General features: G+C 51.7%; 1 protein-coding gene across 4 annotated transcripts in view; it reads right to left on the bottom strand.

Moving 5' to 3' along the window:
• The window catches only part of DTX2 (deltex E3 ubiquitin ligase 2), a 41,410-nt gene extending 24,132 nt beyond the window's left edge, over positions 1-17,278 (bottom strand). For all 4 annotated transcript variants that reach the window (XM_069791395.1, XM_069791396.1, XM_069791397.1 and 1 more), the window contains exons 1-3: positions 17,190-17,278; positions 10,554-10,942; positions 5,207-5,792 (exon numbers count right to left, since the gene is read on the bottom strand). In XM_069791395.1, coding sequence (XP_069647496.1) covers positions 5,207-5,792; positions 10,554-10,860 — 893 coding nt within the window. In that variant the 5' untranslated portion in view covers positions 10,861-10,942; positions 17,190-17,278. The remainder of the gene's footprint in view (positions 1-5,206; positions 5,793-10,553; positions 10,943-17,189) is intronic.
• Between the last annotated feature and the right edge of the window lie 5,428 nt (positions 17,279-22,706).

Genomic DNA, 22,706 nt, shown 5'->3' with positions numbered 1-22,706 from the left:
GCCAATGCCACAAAAGCCCAGGCATGCCTGTGCTACTAACAGCCCATACTGGGGGCTATTCCTGCCTGCCTATTGGAAATAACTGTCACAACCACACAGGGAGTTAGGCAGCTTTCCAGGATGAACTTTCTCAGCCCTGCACGAGAGATGTTTGCTTCGGTGCTGCCATTTTTAGCTGTTTTTCCTAAAGAAACCGTGTGTATGTAACTGCACCATCTTTCAGTCTCTTGCTAATAGCTTTTGAGCCCTTCTGCCAGTCGCAGCTCAGCTCCGAGAGGCAGAAGCTGGGTCACCCCTGCAGGCTTTGTGAAGATAACCAGTTTTGTAAAAGCAAGTAATCCGCCAGGGCTGCTTTGGAGCCAAAGGCTGCAGGGTGAACACAACACAACCTTTATTAGACACCAGAGGATCCACCGTGGCCCACTGCTCCCTTCCCTTCGGTCTCTGAGCAAGGGCCAGCACAGGAATTGCGCATCACGGCTAAGAGGAATGAGCAACGCTGCGTGCTGGACACAGACGGAAACCCTTGGCAGGATAATTAGTGCAGGATAATTAGTGCTTAGTCTTCACTGCCACAAAGGCCGCACTATTCGGTGATGCAGGAGGAGATGGGGCAGCAACTGCGAGGGAAGGGGAACTAACCACCACGCCACGCCAAGTCCAGCCGAGGGGGGAAGATGGGGAACCTGGGGGATAAAATAACCCAGGAATGTTCTGGGCTTAAGAATTAAATGAAACACATTGTTAGAGTTTGCTACTCAGGTTTCCCCTAATTCACAGAAATGAGAGTATTTTCTGCTGGAACATGGGTTTCACAAGCCTGAAACTGTAACCCCAGCCAGGAGCAATTACACCCACCCAGTGGCATTTCCGACTCAAACCCAGCACAGGGGTGACAGGGGAAAAGCCATCTCGAGCTGTCAGCTGGTGCTGAAAAAGTCCCTTTCACATACAGCACCATACTGGAAGACAGAGATTGCCCCTCTGCGTGCATTTGTCTGTCTGGCAGGGGGGAAGGAGAGCACCTCTGGCAAAACTAATCCCAAAGGACTGGAGATCCAGACATCGTCTGTCATCCACAAAGAGCCACCAATGCACATCTTTGTTCTGCCCTTCTCTGGGGTCCATTTGGGTGAGCCCCCTGCTGCTGTCTCACTCTGGGCTGCGATCTGCAATCCACGCGTGCTCCTGCAGGGGAGGGCATGGAAAACAGAGGCTTCCACAGATATGTCTAGTGGCAAACACCAGTATTAACAAACAGACAGCTCCTAACATCCTGCCTGCAAAACCACCTCTCCCAGAAGCCCTGTAGCCAGGCAAGTGCCCAGCAGCATCCCCATGTCTGGGCTAGGCTTCGGTTCTGCCAAGGGTTCATGTCACACTAGCTCTGGCAAGCCTGGGCAGCACACCCATGCTCAGGGCATGCTCACACCTGTCCTGGTTTCAGCTGGGATAGAGTTAATTTTCTTTCTAGTAGCTGGTATAGTGTTATGTTTTGGGTTCAGTATGAGAAGAATGTTGATATCACACTGATGTTTTCAGTTAGTCTAAACACTACTTAGCAACAAGTCAAGGATTTTTCAGCTTCTCATGCCCAGCCAGAGCAAGAAGGCTGGAAGGGCACAAGAAGTTGGGAGGGAACACAGCCAGAGCAGCTGACCCAAACTGGCCAAAGGGGTATTCCATACCATGGGATGTCATGCCCAGTATATAGACTGGGAGGAGTTGGCCTGGGGCAGGGGGATGACTGCTCAGGAACTAACTGGGCATCAGTCGGCAAGTGGTGAGCAATTGCATTGTGCATCACTTGTTTTGTATATTCCAATTTATTATTATTATTGTAATTATTATTATTTTCTTCCTTTCTGTTCTATTAAACTGTTCTTATCTCAACCCACAAGTTTTGCTTTTTTTTCCCCCCAATTCTCTCCCCCATCCCACTGGGTCAGGGGGAAGTGAGTAAGCAGCTGCGTGGTGCTTTGCTGGCTGGGGTTAAACCACGACAGCACCCCAGCAGGGACAGACAGACAACAGCCAGGATAGCGGGGACCGAGGCTCACAGCTGGGGGTGCAGGGTTTGCACACAGGGTGCCCGTCACATAAGTCTGCCAGCACTCACATGCTCCCTTGCAAGCATCTGAAGAACTGTCGCCTTCCCCACGTGGCACATTCTGCTGTCCCCAGCAAATATTTAACGGTACGATCCCTTCGCATCCCCCAGAAAGGCTGGCTTGGCCAGGGATTATTGCCAAGATACCAGACACCTCACCCCTTGCACACCATGAACAGCTGAGCTGCAAAACAGGTTGCAGCAGCTAGACCTTGACCAGCCACAGCATTGCTCATCCACAGCCAACGCTGCCACCAGTACCGCAGCAGTCCCAGTGCCCCAGGAGGGCTCTGCCTGCTGCTGCTGTCCCCAGGCTGGCCTTCGTAGAGGAGACCAGATGCTTCTGCCACAAAAGCCACCTTCAGCAGTGCTCAAGAAGAGACTGAGCTGGAGCAGCTGAGCAGGGAGTGTGGGGGCATATGCCAGCCCTGGAGGGCTGTTGCATTAACCCAGCGCAAGCTCTGCCAGCACTCACCTGTCAGAGGGTTTAACCAGCCGCTGAGAGCTGCCCTGGCAGCTCCCAGGACCCAGCCCAGCAGGCTGCCACGACAATGTCCTCCCCAGTGCCCTGGCTGGGTACCTCCAGGTCTCCTCCCGGCTGTCGCTCTCCTCCCAGTCAGCATCACCGGGGCTGCAAGCTCAGTTCATGGTAAGGAGCCTGTGCCACCCCTCTCTGAACGTCTCTCTCCCACCCTCCCTCCTTTCAGGACAGCCTGTCCCCCCATCAGCAGGATACAACATACCCAGATGCTGATCGGCTCCAGACAGGCTTGCAGGGCAACTGCCGCAGCATTTGGCTCTTTATTTTTAATCTTCCCACCCTGAGAGTCACTTTGCAAATCACACTGAGGCTCTGTGGAAGGACAGGGGCTCCAGGCAGCCCAGCAGCCCCACACACTGACCAGTGGCTCCTGAAAGAGGGGGTATTTGGCAGCTTCTTCAGGAGACAGCAAGAGCCTTACTGGGGGCTCTTGCAAGCAGTACCGAGGTCTGATTTTCAGCCTGATTTGAAGGTGATGGAAGCAGAGGAGTATTGTGGATGCTTAAGATGCCACAAAAAATCAGCAGGTGCAAAGAAAGCACCAGAAAAAGACCATGAGAAAGAAGAACAGGATGCGGGAAGTCATTTCACTCAGACGACCCTGAAGAGGGAAAGTCCTGATATGACACCAAGGAAAGTATCTCAAGATTCACCATCTTGCTTAAAATACAAATGAGATTCAAAATAAACCTCAAACCCCTGTGCCTCACATAATTAGCAGAATCTCTTTCAACACCCTTCTAGATCTCTTATCTGTGTATTTACTTGGGGTAGCTTAGACAGGTAAATCAGTCCTGGCAAGTTCCCCTTTAGCTTCTCAGGTGCTTACACAGTGGTTCAGCACCTGGATCATTTATGGTCAAATGCGTATACTGCTCTGTACACTTCCAGCCATGTACAAACAGAGGGAGCAGTCAGACAGCCCTTGCTTGGTCCTCAGTTTAATGCTGGCAGATACTCAGTGCAAGTATTATCACAGACAGGCCACAAAGACCTCTGCTAGCAAAGGCTTGCATGCAGAAAGAGTTAAGACCCTGAAAGCCGATTAGTGGTGATCTGGCTTGGTTTGGGTGTCTAGGTTTCACAGAGGCCGTCCTACAAGAAGTAGGGAAGTGCCCCTCTTTGCAAGGATGACACTGATCTCCCCCAGCCCCAAAATCCCTGCTGGAGCCCAGTGCTGCAGCCCCCCTCCAGCCCATGGGGGACAACCGACTGCGGCTTGGCCCAGCAGCCCACGCCGTGGAGAGGAGGTGAGCTGTCAGACCACGAGACTCTGCTTTTCATTTAGCCGAAAGGCCCAAAAAGAAATGAAGCCCTTCCTCCCACACCAGCAAGGTGCAAACAGCCCTCCTTCGACTCCAGCCGCATACCGATGGAAGCTGAAATCCTGTGCTGCGAGATGTGCACCAGTTTCAGCCCTGTCAGAGAAGAGCCACGGTGAAAATGGATCAGCAGCCAGCATGGATGACCCAGCCATACAAGCTGGAGTGTTTGATGGGTGACAGCTCAACAAACTGAGGAAAACTAGACCTCAACTAGCATCGCAACAACTGCCAGTCCTTCCTTCAAAGTAACTAGCTCCCTCCAGAGAGCCAGAGCCCACCCTGAGCACCCAGCCAGGAGAGGGTCACTGAAGAAAGATGAAGGGAAAGGACACGGCAAAACCCTCACAAGGCAAGGCTTAGCTGGATTTTAAATCACTTACAGTCCTGCTTGCGCTTCCAGTCCTCCAACATCGCAACGGCAAAGTTCCACAGCACCTCAACACGTGCAAAATGAACCTCTTGCACAATTATCCAGTGGCATCCCTGCTCTGCATCAGCATTTAGCCTGACGAGTAGCCTGGACACCACTCAAATTGCTAGTGTCACTGCATTGATTTCAGATAGAGAAGGATCAATATGGTTCAAGGTATCAAAAGAAGGGGAGAATAAATTACTGATTTGGTTTTCTAAACATCTTCACAATGGATTTAAAAAATCCTTGATCAAATCTGTATCTTAGGGGTTGGTTTTCTTCTGCTTTTTCACCTTAAAAATGTCCAACATGGACTTCCTGATTTTGTCAAGAGAATTCATGAGGTCTCAGCCACACACAGAAAGTCCTGTTGTCTTTCCCTGAAGGGGAAGAGCTTTGAACACAGAGCAGTTTTCCACTCTATGTTTATTGCATATTTTGAATTAAATAAGGGTGTTCACAAGTCCCCTTTTCATTCACTCAGTCCCCCTCACAGTTGTTTTTAAGTGTAACCTGAAATACCACCAATCGCTATTAATTTTCTTAAACCTGCAGAATCTCAACCTGACCACTTTCTCCAGTGGTTCAGGCAGACTAGTAGACAGAAACTATATTTCAAGTGGGAAAAAGGAAGGGGAAAGCAGAGGAGAAGCCTTTTCATCCACTGTACTGGACACAAAGGCACAAACCTCTCTCTCCTTCTAGGGAGACCTTTGTAAAGTCCTCTGGGACAGAGAGGCTCCTAGATAACGAAGACCTGAGCACAGCAGGTGTCTTGGACACATGCACAGTATTTAAAGGTGAATTAGGGTCTGTACCTGACTCCGTTAGATGCAGATAGTCCTGTGCTGGGGCCCCCAGTTTGAGGCAAAGCCCAGGTGCTCTGTGCATTGAGTCTCGGTGTCGACCTTGCTCCAGACAAAGTTGGTTTGTTATAGGGCACGAAGCCGACGCTGGAAGAACTTACTGACGCTGTCCTACCAGAAACCTGATGAGTAGCAGAATTGTTGGGAAAGTTTATCATGGAGTGGCGGTAGCGTGTGGTGATGGGACCAGTCCCACTGTTTAGCCAGCACTGCTGGCAAGAACAAGCCACCCCTGTGTGAAGTGGTGCCGAGGAGGCTGTCACTGGGTATGGGGCATCCAAGCGCCTCTGAACACTGCGACGGAACCTCGTGGTCTTGTTGGTCTGGACTTGAGCCACAAAGTCAACTTCGTAGTTGTAGCCCAAGGGTCCAAGATCTACTCGCTGGTGGTTCGTGGCACGGGCTTGCTCCAGGAACACGCAGACGTTCATCTCATAGGGGGACCACCCGCCTTCATCGTTCTGCCACTCCCAGACGATGCCCTGCCCTGCAGCAGAGTCCCCAGGGAAGAGGTGCCTGCGGACGGCCCGCATCGTCCCTGTGTGAGGAGAGGAGGAAAATAAATCAAATAATTTTGTGAGCAGAGAATTAATGGGGGGGACGTTGTCTCAGGGATTTGTTTCTGCACAGATCTGCGGTGTCTACATCAGGGTGGTCTTCCTCACCTCTCCATCAACAGGGGCACTAACAGACTTTCTCTTTCCCAACAGGGCTGGGTTTGCTCATGAAGCTTAGAGAAACGCAATACCCCCAAGATCCCTGTCCCTCTGCCAAATCTGATTGCAGGCTGGCAACAGGTTCAAAAGCTGCTGGGAGGAAGGGTGGGAAAGGAGGGAAAGAGAGAGGATGCAGAGACAGACACACCCGAGCACAAAGGCACAGCAATCACATATGCTGCCCTGACTTTAAAAAAAAAAAAAAAAAAAAGGTAAAAAAATTAGGCTGAGGCATAGATCTGGTTAAAAAAAACCAACTCCCACAGCCTTGACAACAGAGTAACTATAGAGACAGGACACCATCAGGAAGTGCTTTGCAGGAGTGCTTAAGGGGCTAAAAGCCTACTTTCCTACTTCGCTATGCAAGAGTCTGGGCAATTTTGTTCTTGGGGGAGCGGGTGAAGTCCCACAAGGGCAAGGACAAGGACTTTGGAGAGGGGACAGACAGGGCCACCTTCTCCAGGCTCCTGACTGCTGGGAGATAAAGCAAGACTAGAGAGAAGACAACGAAGTAACTTGGAAACTGGAGAGAGCAGCTGTTCAGACAAAGGAAGAGAAATGAAAGCCAACACGCTACTCTTGCAAGGCTGCTCGACAGCAACAGCAGGAGCTCGAAACCCCCTGGAAGCCTGGCTCTCCAGGGTGACTTCACTCGTGGTTACTTTATTCTTTTCTTTAAAAAAAAAAAAAAGCCTAACGAGAGGGAAGCAAGCCACCCAACAGGCCAGAAGCTCTGCAACCTCTGCAAAAACAGGTTCCTGCAGCAGGGTCAAAACTGCTGCTGCTGGGAAAATCCTCAGCGGCACTTTGCACTGAGAATGAGGAGCAGGAAACGCCGCAGGGTAAGCAAGTCTGGGGATGCAGGCAGGTGGGGGTGAACAGGGGTGCAGCAAGTCGTTATGACACAGGAGGAGTTCAGAGAAGAACAGCACCAAGAGGAAAAAAAAAAAACCAAATCCTCCTAAGGGGTCATGTGTTATGACCCTAAGCTCCAGGACCACAGGTAAAAAGAGTATCCACATCTATAGCCTGTGGATAACTGCCCCAGGATGTTGCTGGTGGCTCCATGAGGGGCAGGCAATCCAAGCAAGCTTTACACCCAACAAGCACACCCCAAGGAAGAGGGAGGACAGCCCACGTGGGACTCCACGCTGGCAAAACCCAATTGCTACCTGTCTTCAGGCCAGCTGACTGCTGGCTTGAGTACCTCTGCCTCACACTGCTGCTATTTCTACCCCATGCTCTTGGGGTACTCCAGAAACTGTTCGGACTTGACTCAAACCATAAGGGCATTAACTGCCTGCTTGCTGCTAAAACTTCTGCTCAACAGCACAAAAGTCACACTTCTGCTCCTATCACACTCCCAGGCTGCTTTGTAAATTGTGCTGGTGCTTTCTGCACAGCGCTATGGTCAGACCATAACGAGACTTTGTGCTGGGGTGCAGTATCAGGAAAGACAGATCTGAGCTCCAGAGCTGACATAAAGGCTGAGGCTCTCTCAAAGGCAGAATGTGCCAGACCAAGGAACGGCAGGACTCCTGTTTCTGCTGGGGAGCTGAAGTCATTGGGGACTGGAATGGCTTGCCTCAGCCCATGCAGGGGATGAGCAGCCAGGAAAGGTCCAGCACTTACCCTCAACCTGCTGCTTCAGTGGCCAGAGCAGCATCAAGCATCCTGCTTATTGCAGAGCAGGACTTTCCAGTGACACCATCCAACAGACGACACCTCATCAGCACACCTAAAAAGCTACTAGCAGTGAAACACAGCAACCTCCCCTGTAAGAGCTGGGGTTGAACCCCAATGGCTCAACCATGAAGCCCAAGGATTTCTGTGGGACAAGGCCCTCCCCTGGCAGAAGTCAGGGCAGAAGGTGTCAGCAGAACGCAGGCGACCTTCCCCAGCCAGGAATCCATGGGAAAGCAGATGCAAGAGCCAAAAGCAAACTCTAGCGATGACCGCTCCTATCCACAAAGGAAGTCCCTCCATGTTTTAGAAACACAAACCTATGGCCTCAACAAGTAGGCAACGTCAGAGGTGACCCCCTGAGCACAAGGAGGACTAGGGATGACACTGGGCTGGAAGTGAGATGGTGAGAAATGAACTACATTTAGAGATGAGTGCAGGGAACCTGCTCCCAGGAGAAAAGGGACTACCACAGGTAAAGCAAGGTGTCAGAAAGCCCAGCGGGACACATCTCAGAGGAGATTAAGCAAGCCTGCCTCTACTCCATTGACAGGTCAGAAGCTAAAAGCAGCACAGAGAGGACTTGAGTTTGCAAGCTACCTGTGTTTTTAACACCCCTAAACCGCAGCGGGGAGAAGAGCTTTTAGTATTCAATAGCAAAACCAAAGCCGTGCACTTGGAAAACATCCCCCTTCCCCCAGGCTGGCAGGGAAACTGGCATTCCTCTCCAGGGTGGGCAAACAGCTGTGGTGAGAGGACAACTCCTGCTGCTCCCTTGCATTCACTCCCAGCTAATGTGCCTCAACCAGCAGCTGAAGCCTGCAGCTAATCCTGCCCATAAGATCCCCCTGCACAGCTGTCATTCCCCATTGGTGGGGATGCTGGTCCCGTTAACACTGGCTTCCTGTTATTCTCCCTGGCTTCCTTTGAAGAGCCTATTTGTCTGTCTGATAGCTAATGAGCAGAATACAACAGCCTATTTTTTGCCCTGTTTAAAGATTTTTCATGGGGATGTTTCCTGCAGAGATTCTTTTCTCCAGCACATGACAAAGGTCAGCTGGCTGCTCACTCAGAAAGGTTCAAGTTTAAGGCAGAGCCCTGCAGAGAGAAAAAGCTTTGCTTAGAACTGAGCCACTGAAAGGGGATACGAGAGCGTTTCCAATAGTCACGTTGCAGAGCACACAGGTACTTGTGGAGGGAGGCTCACAGATCTGGCCACTCTGATCAGCATCCCTCCAAATCAGTGGGAAATGCTGCAGGAGAGACATGAAGTGGAATCAGCCTTTTTGTTATTAACGACTCAACCACAGGTCTTGTCCAAGGAAAGATGAGATCACGCCAGTCAACCTCATTTCCAAAATTGTATTGGGCTGCCCCCAAAAGATGACCAATTCCAAACCATCCTGCAACGGACAATATTCGCTAGGTGTTTTGACATCTTTCACAAGGGCCTAAAGAGATACAAGACCTTTGTGGAGAGACAGCTCCACTTGTGGAGAAGGATGTCCCATTAACACTGGGACACATCTTTCACCCTCCCACAGGCACTCTGCTCACCCTCACCAAACTGGGCCATTTCCTGACAAGGGACAGCCTGGGACTGCTGCCCACGTGTTGGAGCACTGGCTGAAAGGGCAAGAGGCTGGAAGGTTGCTTCACAAGTTAGGCATGAAGAAAACAAGAAACAGCTGCTGCTGACAGCTCTGGTGGTCCATGCTGCATTGCTCTAAGCCACAGCCTCAGCAGGGCTTCCAGGTGCTCAAACAGGCCATGCTGAGCAGACCTGCCAAGGCATCCAGCTAAGCAAGCTCCTCATCCAGGACGCTGCTAGAAAAACTAATCCTAAGGTCACCAAGTCAGAATAAAAACACGGATGCAGCTGTGATGACCACTTGCATTTGCTTCAACCACTTCCCTTTCCTGTAGGGACTGCCTGATTGTGCAGTTGATTCAAGATATTGTTCACTTATTGCTTAAATTGGCAAGAAACCAGCGCACTGCCCATCTCTAAAGCTTGGAGTGATGCTTGACTGTGTCCTGAGGGGACGGGAGAGATGTTGGCAAAGGGGAAACTGATGCATGGAGAATTTTTCAAAGCAGCCATTCATTCAGGGTGTGTAATTTGGGATATCCCTGGATTTTCCAGAGATGAAGAGCAAGCATTCCACCCCTGCCCCCTTTCTAAGCTACAGCTGCTCAGCACATCTGGAGCAAAAGAGGGTAGGAGTCATCTCAGCAAATTCTGAGCTGCTAGCCTCAGTGACCCCAAGAGACAAGATGAGAATGAAAATTAGGTCTCAATCCTGCTATTAAGCCCAGCCCACCCTTCCTCCCTGGGAGGAAGCAAGCCAGCCTCATACAGCACAAGTGCAGGGAATATTCTGCTGCAGCATTACAGCGTTCTGCGGGGGCTGCAGGCTCTCGCAAAGCAGCTTGCGCAGGGCGGCATGCCAAGGTAAAGCAGCTGGCACTCCAGTTGCAGAGGGAACAAGGGATTCAAACGGGGGGGTCTGAATTGTAAAAAGGCCTTTTTATGCGAGTGGTCTTGAATGGATGTGGGTGGGGGCAGGAAGAAAGTTTCCAGCCCTGAGGGCTCTGGCTCACAAGCTCTGAGCTCCAGAGGTCCCGTGATGAGGCTCCGTAAGACATCACTGCCACCGGCCTGCACCCAGCCCTGCAGATTCACACCAGCCAACATTGATTTTCTCACGTGCTAATATGCTGGGTGGCAGATAGCATCAGGAGAGAAGCAGACATGCCACCCCTCAAAGAACTGCCCAGCAGTGGCAGCAGACAGGAGAGCTTTGTAGGGCTCTCCTACACAGAACAAGGCCTCACTTATCTCCAAGCATACAAGCAGCCTCATCAAAACCCCACCACGGGCAGGGCAGCTCCCTTACCTGTATCCTGCCGGAACTGTGTCAAGCTTGGGATGTCGATGACGTAGGGGGCCAAGACAGGATCCGCATGTCCCAAAGGGATGCTGCTGACAAGCCCCGACCCCGAACGCCGGCCCTTCTGCTGAGAGGCCTGAAAAACCTGTTCAATGTAGCTGCAGACATTGCCTCGGTAGGGCCTCCACCTGCCAAATTCATCCTGCCATTCCCACACCGCCACTGCTGTGGAGTTGCTGCTGTGCCCTGGGGCAGAACCGGGGAGACCGGATGGCCCAGCTGAACTGCTTCCTGCTCCCTGAGCTGCTGCCATGTTCCTCCCTGAGGTCTGGGCACGCAGCGATTGGAAGTGGCAGCTGCGCTGGCTGGCCTTACACCATTTTCTTTTGGGGGACCTGCAGCAAGAAACAAAGAGAGCACACGGAGCTGAGAATGATACCCCAAATCCACCCAACCCTGCATCCATACCACACAAGCCATTTAAGAGACGGAAACAAGCTCAGCCTTTCACAGAAGATGCTCACTATGCATTTAGACTACATAGAAGTGGATCGGCCTCAAAACCCTCCGGCTGAGGGCAAATGAGGTACTACCACCCACTCCCTGCCAATGCTAGCAACTTTTCTTGCTAACCTAGAGCAAAAACTCTTAGGTGAGACTCTGCTTCCTATGGTTTTGTGGTGGGTTGACCCTGGCTGGATGCCAGGTGCCCACCAAAGCTGCTCTATCACTCCCCCCCTCAGCTGGCCAGGGGAGAGAAAATATAACAAAAGGCTCATGAGTCAAGATAAGGACGGGACAGATCACTCAGTAATTACTGTCATGGGCAAAACAGACTTGACTTGGGGAAAATTAATTTATTACCAATCGACCAGAGTAGGGTAATGAGAAATAAAACCAAACCTTAAAACACCTTCCCCCCACCCCTCCCTTCTTCCCAGGCACAGCTTCACTCCCGATTTTCTCTACCTCCTCCCCCGCAGCAGCACAGGGGGATGGGGAATGGGGCTTGCGGTCAGTTCATCACACGTTGTCTCTGCTGCTCCTTCCTCCTCAGGGGGAGGACTCCTCACTCTTCCCCTGCTCCAGTGTGGGGTCCCTCGCACTGGAGACAGTCCTCCACAAACTTCTCCAACGTGAGTCCTTCCCATGGGGCTGCAGTTCTTCACAAACTGCTCTAGTGTGGGTCCCTTCCACAGGCTGCAGTCCTTCAGGAACAGACTGCTCCAGTGTGGATCCCCTGTGGGGTCACAAGTCCTGCCAGCAAACCTGCTCCAGCATGGGCTTCTCTCTCCATGGGGCCACAGGTCCTGCCAGGAGCCTGCTCCAGTGCAGGCTTCCCACGGGGTCACAGCCTCCTTCAGGCGTCCACCTGCTCCAGCATGGGGTCCTCCATGGGCTGCAGGGGGACAGCCTGCCTCACCATGGTCTTCCCCACGGGCTGCAGGGGAATCTCCACTCTGGTACCTGGAGCACCTCCTCCCCTTCCTTCTTCACTGACCTTGGTGTCTGCAGGGTTGTTTCTCTCACATGTTCTCATTCCTCTCTCCGGCTGCAGTTTCTGTTCTGCAGCAAGTTTTTTTCCCTTCTTAAATATGTTATCCCCAGAGGCGCTACCACCATCGCTGATGGGCTTGGCCTTGGGCAGTGGTGGGTCCATCTTGGAGCCGGCTGGCATTGGCTCTGTCTGGCATAGGGGAAGCTTCTAGCAGCTTCTCACAGAAGCCACCCCTGTAGCCGCCCCCACTACCAAAACCTTGCCACACAAACCCAATAGAGGTTTGCAGCACCAGACACCACCAGAGTCGCTGCAGACCTGCTGCTGCTCTGCGTTAGGCCGATCCGTAAGCCCTGACCTGAGTTCAGATGCTCACCAGCCAGGAGCGTGCCAAGGCAAGCAGCCACTCCACACCCCTCTCCACCCGTGCTCAGTGCCAGTCCTGGCAGCGTTACACTCTGGCCACCCCAACGTGAGCTGCCAGCTTGTGAGCAGGAGCTCCCCAAGCACTCGTGCACGTGAATGACTTGGTTACACAAGCAGTTCCCAAAATCTTCTCACTGATCTGAGCTTCAGGGCACAATGCCAGCTCCATTCAGGCTTCTGACCACTCAGTTTTGATCCAGGATCAGTTCCTTGACTCCTTCTGTGCAGCGTTATACATGCACACAAAGCCAGAAGACAATCCTTTACACAGTCTGTAAATCACAGGAATGCATATGTTGAGCATGATCTGAGTGAAGAATGGATGGGAAGGAGTACAAAAGCACCAGGAGGAACACAGGGTGTAATAAACAGCCTGTGCTGAGGGCAGTGATTTAGCAGGTCCTCAAGATCGCAGTATACCTAGCTGCAGCTTCTCAGGTTGGAAAACAAGGAACATCTTGAAACAAGGGACAATGTGCATCAACAGAGACTCAAGACACTAAGAGATGATTTGGAGAAGAATAGAGAATGGGGTAGGAGCCTTAAGACATCCAGCTAAAGACATGAAGGGCAGTGAGTGAATCCTAAGGACTCACAGAGGCAAAAGATCACCATCACTCTTAGCCCCCAAGGGATGTAAAAATGCAGACGCCAGCACATGTCCATCACATGGTTGCCAAGCTGTCCAAGAGACACCAGAGGTGATATTTAGCATTCCTTGTCTGCTCTGTCATTGCAAGGAATACCGTCCAGACCATCTGGACACACTTGTCTTGGTGTCCAAACTCTGGACAACAACTTGGAGATCCCCCTGTTGGTGCTTGTGAGCAGGTGGGTATGACTGTGAATGAGTGAAATTAATTTTGTTTTAAAATAAAGTCACCTTCTTCCTTCTAAGGTCTCATGTCACTGATTGCTCGCTTAACTCCCAGCAGTCAGCAGGGAGCTATGAGCTTCCTTCCTGTCAAATGGAAAAGTTCAGGTCTCCCAAGAGGCAGAGCAGCAGTGGGTGGCTTCCACTGGAGGATGCCATCTGCGCAGAGAATGACATCCCTGCTGGATGGGGGAAGATCCCACGCTCCGTGGAGCATCCCATCCATCATGCTTGTGTGGCTTGCTAGCTTAAAAAAGAAAGAGAAAAAGAGTGAGAGAAGAACAGACACGCCCACATGTCTGCATTTATAAGAGGAAAGCAACACGTTCTCCAGGAATTCACTGTAAATTAGTTTATGAGCTGCTCTGAGATTTTTACAGAACACCCCCAGCTCAACTGGTGTTGGTAACAAACCGCTTCAGATCAGCAAGTGAAGACCCTGGTCTCTCCAACTGATCTTTTCCATGTAATTCATTCTCCCCTAATGCACCAAGGACAGTTATTATACTGCTGAAAACAGCAAATTAAAACTTGAGGTATCAAACCCAACACCTGCCTCTGCCAGTTCTTTTTATGGCAAGTTTCACACCAACACATCTCCTCCTCAGGGATCGCCAGCACATGTCCATGCTCAGCTTGGACCACTGTGAGCCAAAGCAGGGCTGCAGGGTTTTCTGTCGTACCCACCTGCATTCGGTGCTCTAAACCCCAAACAGAGAACCAAGACCTTTTTCCCCCCTAAAGTTGTTGTTACCAAATATCCATCTGCACATTCAACAGTCCCAAGCAGAGCAGGATAGCAGCGGGAGGCTGTTTGGAGGGAGTTGGCGATTCATTTTCCTTCCTTTCTGAAACACAGCAGCAGGAAATGGAAAAAAGAGGGCATCCCAGCAGAAAAGCCGCCTCCTTCACATACCACCTTGCACTCACTGGGACACTGGCCGAGAACAGCTGGGTGACAAAAGCCTATTGCTCTTTCCCTCGGATGGCAGCGATGCTTTGAATCCTGGACCACACACAAAGGTACCCAGACTGGCTGCACGTGAACGTCGCGTGCTCCGACATTCGCTTCCCCATCAGAATGGAAAAATATTTCCTGCTCTGGGACTGCTGGTCCAAAGGAGGAGCAAGGGGCGTATTTCAGCCTCCTGCCAGTTCTCACTGCTGAATGCCGCTCGAGCCAGCAGCTGTTTGCACGGATTGGGAAGCGAGGAATGCGGGAGAGCTTCAGTAAGCCAAAATTACACGAGTCCCTGAGCTAAGGCAAACAAGAGAAAGAAAAGTCCTGAAGTTGCAGTTCTTTTCCCCTCTCCATGAATTCAGCAGCGCCCAAACATTAAAAGCTGAGAAATTCAATACCAGAGCTGCTCGTACAGTTTTCAGCCTACCCCCTTGGGCTCCTGTGTGTGTTACACCAAGGCAGAGAGGGTTTGGGGTAGGCAGCTAGCAGAGCTGCGTGCAGATGGCTGGCTGCGGCTTGGGATGTGTTACACATCCCACTTCACCAGCATTGCGTTTTGGATGCTAGCAGCAACAGTTCAGCTGCACCAGCTCCTTCACGCTGGTTCTGTCCTGGGAAGATTGGTAGCCCAGAGAGTAGCTACACGTCTTTGCTAAAATCCCATGGACTATAACACTTCACCTCAAGCTTTGAAAGTGCCTTGAAAAGCTAAAAGTGATACCAACCCCTAAAAGCTATGTTTATTCAGCAAACAGTCCTGGCTCCAATCAGAAATCCTATGGGCCACCTTGCTGCAAATAAAAACAAAATCCTGACTACTTGAAGTGCAAACTTAAATATTCCGGCCGACAGCCCTCCACTTAAGAGGTAATTTGTAACATGGGCTCAGATGTTGAATTTGGATTTGTTTGTTTGGATCTTTACGCCCCAGCACAGCCTCTGAAACATTTGCCCACATGGCTTTAATCAGGGACTTGGACAGGAAAAGAATTGGGTGCATTTCGGTTGTGTTTCCCAGCAGATTCACTCCCTGCTCCTCAAGCTCCAGCAAATGGTGGTGAGAAAGCTGGGGAGGGGCAGGTGGGAATTAAAGCGTTTGAAAGACATGTTTAATTCTCAAACCTGCTCTACTTCCAGAAAGCAGAGTTTTCTTTCACTTTCAATATAGGATCTTAAAATTCACGGGTCTGAGATGATTTCTGAAAACACCGAGTCCCTTTTTAAGTCTCTGAACTGAAATTGCCAGTGCTGATAAAAGTTTAAATGGTATGCCAGCTTGTACCTGGAAAAGAAGGGGCCTCAGGAGCCCTTGAGCTGGGCTGCATTAAAAAAAAAAAAAAAAAAAAAAAAAAAAAAATCACCAGATTGGTAAAACAGAGACTTTTCAGCAGGTTGCTCAGAAAAGAGGGTGCCCAGGAGGGATTTGTTAAGCACCACTAACACCACATGAGATATGGGACTGGAAGGTCTACAAAGAGCCCACGGGAAAAGATTACACATGGATTAGGAGAGCACATAAAGCACTGTGAGGCAGTGGGGCTGTAATAAGCCCATGACCCTGTGCAGGGTGCACGACTGGAGCAGCATTACAGGTTCCCTGTGCCACCCTGACCCCAAATCACCCAGCCAGGGCCCCTGCAGCACCACCCCACCACCCCCCCAATCGTCTAATCTGCACTTCTGGGCCCAGCACAACCTGAACCGTGAACACAGTGATGCAACAGGGTTTGAAGCTCTTGCCAGGTAACTCATATCTAAACACATCTTCCCGTACACGAGCAGCCAGCACCAACTAGCACACAGCTAGCAGCAACCCAGGAGTAAGAATAGAGCAAGGCAGTAGAGAGGAGATCACAGTAATAACTCCAACCACGCAGATCAATCTGCCCTCGACACAGTCCTGCCTTCTTCCAGCCTTTGCTGATCCTCACAGCACAAGGTGGCTGGGTTGACAACCAAAAGGGCAGAAGAAATAAAACCCGACCGCTCCAAACCTGGACTCCTTCCATTCAAAACAAGCTTCAAGAGAGTTCCCTTCGAAGAAGAAAATAAAGACCGCAACTGAAGCAGAACAAAGCGTTTGCTTATCAGCTAGGCAGAGGGCTTATTTCAGGCATGAATGAACAGGACAGCCGAGACAGGGAGAAGAGGGCAGGTACATCTGAACACAGGATCACACCAAACCCGGCCTCCCACTCGCTCCCCCAGGGTCCTTCTGGGCACCGAGGCAAATTATTTATTTGCGGGGAGGCCGTTTACTTGTGGGGGTGCAAACCTGGCGAGATCTGGAGGGCTCCTCCAGCTTCCCGAAAGCTTCAGCTAGCACCAGGAGGGCTCTTCGCCTGCTTTTAGCCGGCCGGCCGGCCCGGATCGCCGGGAAGGGCAAAGCCAAGTCCCGCCGAGGGGAGCTGGTGACCCAGGGCCAGCCTGGCCGCTCCGCCGCGGTCGCAGGGCCACCGGAGAGTTCACGCCGACCCCGGCAGCTCTCAGCGGCACCGACAGACCCACCGGAGCCGAGGCAGCCGGACGCCTGCGGGCTTCGACACGGCACCCCCCGGCTTCAAGCACCCGCTTACCCCGGGGTAAGACCCCCCCCTCACGGGCCCACCCCGAGCTCCGCAGGGTTTGTCCGGGCGGCACCGATCCCCCTCCACCCCCGCCGGGGAGCGAAGGAGCGGCCGGGGCCTGGTGAAGCGGCCCGGGCAGGGGTAGTGCTGGGCCCGGGGCGGCCGCGCGTCGGTACCGGTCGCTCGGGGCCGTGACGGCCCCGGGAGAGGTCCCTCACGGACGGCCCGGGCCCTCCGCGCCAGACGGAGGGAGCTGCCGGCGCTGCCCGACCCCCCCACCCGACCCGGCCCGGCCCGGCCCCGCCGCGCCCCTCACCCCGAGTCCCGGCGGCAGCGATCGCTGCGGGGCTGCCGCTTCCCGGCCCGCGGCGGCAGAAGGCAACGCGCATGCGCCCGCGCGGCCGCCTGGGGGATGTAGTGCGGGGGGCGGGGCCGGCAGCGGGCGGAGTGGGCGGGGCGAGAGCGTGAGTGACAGGAGGGGCGGGGCATGGGGAGCGGGGGTGGGTGGTACTGGGTGTGTGCGAGAGCCTTACTGGGGGGGATACTGGGCGTGAGTGAGGGGGATACTGGGTGTGAGTGTGATGCTGTGCGTGTGAGCGTGTGTCACACTGGGTGTGTGGGATACCGTGAGTGTGTGATAGCGGGTGGGAGTGTGATACTGTGAGTGTGTGTGTGTGTGTGTGTGATACTGTGGGTGTGAGATACTCCGGGTGTGTGATACTGGGTGTGCGATACTGGGGATGAGCGTGATGCTGGGGGTGAGTGTGATAACCGTGCACGTGAGCGTGTGTCATACTGGGCGCGTGAGATACTGGGCGCGTGGTGCTGTGTGAGTGTGTGTTACTGCACATGCGTTGAGTGTGATACGGGGTGTGAGCGTGATACCGGGTGTGTGATACTGGGTGTACGTGAGTGTGATGCTGGGAGCGTGCAATGTGTGCATGTCTAATGCTGGTTGTGTGAGATACTGCGTGTGCGTGAGTGTGATATGGTGTGAGTGCATGTAGTGTGATACTGTGGGTGAGAGATACTGTGGGTGAGAGTGATACTCTGTGTGCGAGCGTGAGCACGTGTGCGTATCACCCTGTGTGTGTGTGATACTCTGAGTGTGCGCTACCACGTGTGCGAGATACTCTGTGTGTAAGCATGATACTCAGGGGCGGTGTGATACCGTGCAAGTGTGATACTGTGTGAGTGTGGTACTGCATGTGCAAATGACACTCGGTGTGAGTGTGAGCACGTGTGTGATCCCACGGGTGTACGACACTATGGATGTGTGATACTCTGTGTTTCCGGGCGTCAGTGCGTGTGCGTGAGGTACTGTACGCGTGCGACTGTTCATGAGCGTGCGAGCGGGCGTGAGAGGCTGTGTGCTTGTGTGTGGGAGCAGAAGCGCGTGTGAGATGGCGAGGGGCTGCGTGTGCACCCCTGTGAGCACCCCCTGCCTCCCCCAGGAGCTGGGGACAGAGCCGTGCCACCCGTGCCCCTTGCACACCCAGCGTGCCCCCGCACACCTCCCCACGCCCGAGGGGGACAGAGCTTTGCTCGGTGGCACTGCGGGGACACCGTCAACCCTTGTCCAGCCAAGGGGACAGACACCCGCCATCCCGGCGGCCGTGGGGTCCGTTGCCCAGGGCCCTCGGGGAGACACACGGGTGCCCGTCACCCCCGTGTCCCCCTTCAACTCCTTAAACCCACGGCAGCCCCCCAGGACCCGGGCTGGAGGAGAAGCCTGTCTGCCTGCTGCTGGGAAAGCCATGGAAAAAGAGAGGAACCTGCTGGATTAAAGGACTTTTAGAATATACTTTTACCATAAAAGCAGAGCAACAAAGGGAGAGAGAGATTTCTGGCTTTAAAAGGTCTGAAAATGGGGAGAAACGCAGGGAGGTTGTCATTTCTCTGCTGAAAATCCTGGGGCAACCTGAACCACGTGCTTTGCAGGGATGATGCAGGGTTAGAAGGAGAGAGCAGAAGCTAACATGGCCTTGCCTTTCCTTGCTTTGCAGCTTTGAAGATCTTTTTATTTTGATGCTTTTTGTCAAAATCTTTTTTTTTTTTTCTCATACCCAACAACAGAGGTGTTGATGCTGATGCTCAGTGATCGATACCCAGCCCCTGCTCTCCCCCGTGCCCTGAATGGCTCTGCTCCCGCTCTGCTCCCACTTTGGGTTCCTTCTGTCTTGCATCGCTCCTCCGCTGGGGCTTCTGCGCAGAGCAAGGCAGAGCAGAGCAGGGAGCAGCGTGCGTCCCCTCCAGAGCGGAGTATGGGCCGTGGTGTCCCCAGGACAGGAGACACTGGGGTCTTCTCCTGCCACCGGTTCTGCAGTATCTTGGGTCCAGGATACAGAATTTGCTCCTTTTAGAGAAACACTAGGCATACTTACACTCCCGCTGTTGTTACCTCTATCCCTGTGGTTCAGCAGAGCCCATGACATCTATGTCTCGTTAGAGGTGCGGTCTCTAACGAAGCTTAATGCTTCTGGATGTCGTCAGTGGGAGCTGCTTTCTAGACACTGACTCATCCCGTCGAAGGTGGCGTGTGACTCCTGGGGGTGCTGCGACCACCCGCAGCCAGATTTGGCCAGGGATTGATCGGCTGCTCAGCTACAGCCTTGAGGAGAGTTATTTTCAGTTTCATTTACAATCATGTGAATGTAAATGTAAAAAACCCCTGGAGATTACTGCCATGGTTGTTATTTGAGCACAGGATGAGGATTGTTAAATAAAATACATGTGTGCAGCAGATATCTCTAACAATAGAGCACTGCTTCCTTCCAGCTGCCTGCTTCATCTTGATCAGACCCCTTGCAAGACATACGTGTTGATTTAGAGATGACGTTAATTCTGGAACACCTTGCAGGTAGGCAAATTACTTCTTAATACTGTGTCAGATGTAGGTCAGACCCCACCTGGGCTTTTCTCTTGATGGGTGCTTGTCCTGGTTTCGGCTGGGATAGAGTTAATTTTCTTCCTAGTAGCTGGTACAGTGTTATGTCTTGGGTTCAGTGTGAGAAGAATGTTGATAACACACTGATGTTTTCAGTTGTTGCTAGGTAGTGTTTGTACTAAGTCAAGGATTTTTCAGCTTCTCATGCCCAGCCAGCAAGAAGGCTGGAGGGGCACAAGAAGTTGGGAGGGGACACAGCCAGGGCAGCTGACCCAAACTGGCCAAAGGGGTTTTGCATACCATGGGACGTCATGCCCAGTATATAAACTGGGGGGAGTTGTCCTGGGTGGGGATCGCTGCTCGCGAACTAACTGGGCATCAGTCGGCGAGTGGTGAGCAATTGCATTGCACTTCACTTGTTTTGTATATTTCATTCCTTTTATTATTATTATTATTATTGTAATTTTATTATTGTTGTTGTTATTATTTTCTTCCTTTCTGTTCTATTAAACTGTTCTTATCTCAACCCATGAATTTTACTTTTTTTTCCCCCGATTCTCTCCCCCATGCCACTGGGTCGGGGGGAAGTGAGTGAGCGGCTGCGTGGTGCTTAGTTACTGGCTGGGGTTAAACCATGACAAAGCTTCAGCAGCTGATGTCAAAACCACCACCAAGACATTTCAAAATCAGGAAGCATTCGCCAGTCCTTATCAAATGACTTTAAACTTCCCCAGACTTTACACCCAGCCAAACTGATTCACCCTCGACGTGCTGTGATACACCTCCTCCAGAGGTGCTCCGAAAGGCTTATAAAAATAAAGTACATTATGCCTGAAAGCAATAATGATAGCAAAAATACCATATAGAACCAGCTTACACCATAGGCATGGAGGGATATTATAAAACTCTGCTTCCTGGGTTAAATACAGGGGACTCATCTTTACAGAGCTGATATAGGGTCACTTTTCTGCTTACAGAAAATGTATAGCACCAAGCACATAACCATTGCAGCTGCGGTAAAAATCCTTCGGAGCTGTATCTCCCTGCAGTTCAGGCTCATATGCAAATGCCCATGGATTTCTCTGTGCCAGGATGGATGAGGCTGTCACATGCTTAAGTTCAAAATACTCACAAAGTACTAATAATTGCCAAATGTGATTGATAGCCTGCTTGTAATGTGTCTGTTTAAGCAATAAGTTTCACATTTACAACTCAGGTGCTTAGAATTCCTGTCTCCTCCGACTGTAATTAGGAACCAAAGAGCGATGCAAAGGTTTTTTTCCTTTCTACCTCAATACACCCAAGCCTGAAAAATAGATAGGTACACTTTATAAAGCTGTGCTAGGAGCAGATTCTGATTCCTGTGGTCACATGGGTGGACAAGCATTAAATATCCCCTGATCCTAAACAGGAAAAGTTTTCAGGGAGAATCAAGGGTGGTGAAGAACAGATTATATCAAGCCTGGCAGAGCTACACGGCATGGCTGGAAGATGAAGAGATGCTGCAAGTAAGGAGCAAGGACTCCTGGCTGATGAGGGAACCTGGGCTTTGGACGATGCTACGGGGTGAGAAGGGTGTTAGAGATAAGGGCTGCAGGGTGTCTACAGGGTTGTGGAAGAGCAGAGGTGCACTGGGTGTAGTTACCAGGAGAAGGGAAGGGCTGTACGATGGGGATAAACCAGCCAGGTGGTGGCTGAGCTGTGGGAAGAATCTAGAAGTGCTTTGGATTTATTTTCTTATTATTATTATATTTTGTTATTTATTTTTGAGCAGGGATTGATGAGCTGATCTGGTAGGACATCTTGCATCATGGTACCTGGAAGGCTCTGTGAGGCATGGTAGATGGCTAAGGTGTCTTACCTCAGCAATACGAGCGCTTTGCTGGACCTCAGTCATCTTCTTCTCATACCTCTCCCCCACTTGTCTAAGCCACAGCTGTATGCCATGATGGTCCAACAGCCTGGAAGGGGTTACCGAGGCATCACGTACAGCACGAACCCTGGGTCTGATGAACAGCTGAGCCCATCAGACCCTGCCGCACACAAATTCCTTCAACTGTTTTGTGTGAGGGTGGCTGCAAAGATGCTCGATGCTCTTTGAGCATGAAAGGTGAACCCCAGTGTCCAGTTCTCCTTACGGACCCCATTTACTATTTACGGGGTTGCAGACCTCATAGTCCTCACTGCCTGCAAAAATATTTGATATGATTGTTGATACGATTTTTACCCTAACGATCCACAGAGTTTAACACAGTCCGTTATGCTTTTTTTCAGCTGGATCCCTTCTTTACCTGCCCTCACGCACTGAAACAACCTTCTCTGCATGCTCCCCAAATCAGTATGCCAAGCAGCAAGTCCTCCAGCATGGGATCACTTTCTGTCTGAGCCGTCCGCACACCAGGGTAACTAGCCAAATATTTGTCTTCTCCCTGTTTCTTTTCTTGCAGCGAGGCTGGAAGGCTGTTGAATTAATTTCTCCATGGCTGCTCCATCTCACGTGTTTTTGACTCAAGGTCCTACGCTAGTGTGCACAAAACCTGATGCCTGAGGCTCTGTTAAATTGCCAGGGTTAGCCTCACGCTCTGGGGAATAGCCCGGCCACTTAGAAAACTGTCTGTCCAAGCTATGCTGGGATTGCTGCAGCACTCTGAATTCACAGCCCACTTGATTTCAGATTAATTTCCCTGAGAAGACAAACCCGAAGTGACAGGAATTAGGAAGAAATTCCTCTGCAGGCAGAGGATAATAGGTGAAATTTCATTTAATTTTCCTCTGCAGCAGCTGCTGCCAGTCCCTGCCAGGGACCGATTAGACAAAGCAGAGATGGGATCTGTTACGGCCATCCCGCTCTTACTGGGTGACCTTGCTCTCCAACACCTGGGATTTAGCTGCTCAAGGGGACACGTTCCCGGTCCCTGCTGGTGGTGGGAGATTCCCCGTGAGCTC

The sequence above is a fragment of the Haliaeetus albicilla genome, chromosome 9 (assembly GCF_947461875.1).
Source record: "Haliaeetus albicilla chromosome 9, bHalAlb1.1, whole genome shotgun sequence".
NCBI classification, from domain to species: domain Eukaryota; kingdom Metazoa; phylum Chordata; class Aves; order Accipitriformes; family Accipitridae; genus Haliaeetus; species Haliaeetus albicilla.
This window is presented reverse-complemented; position numbering and strand designations above follow the sequence as displayed.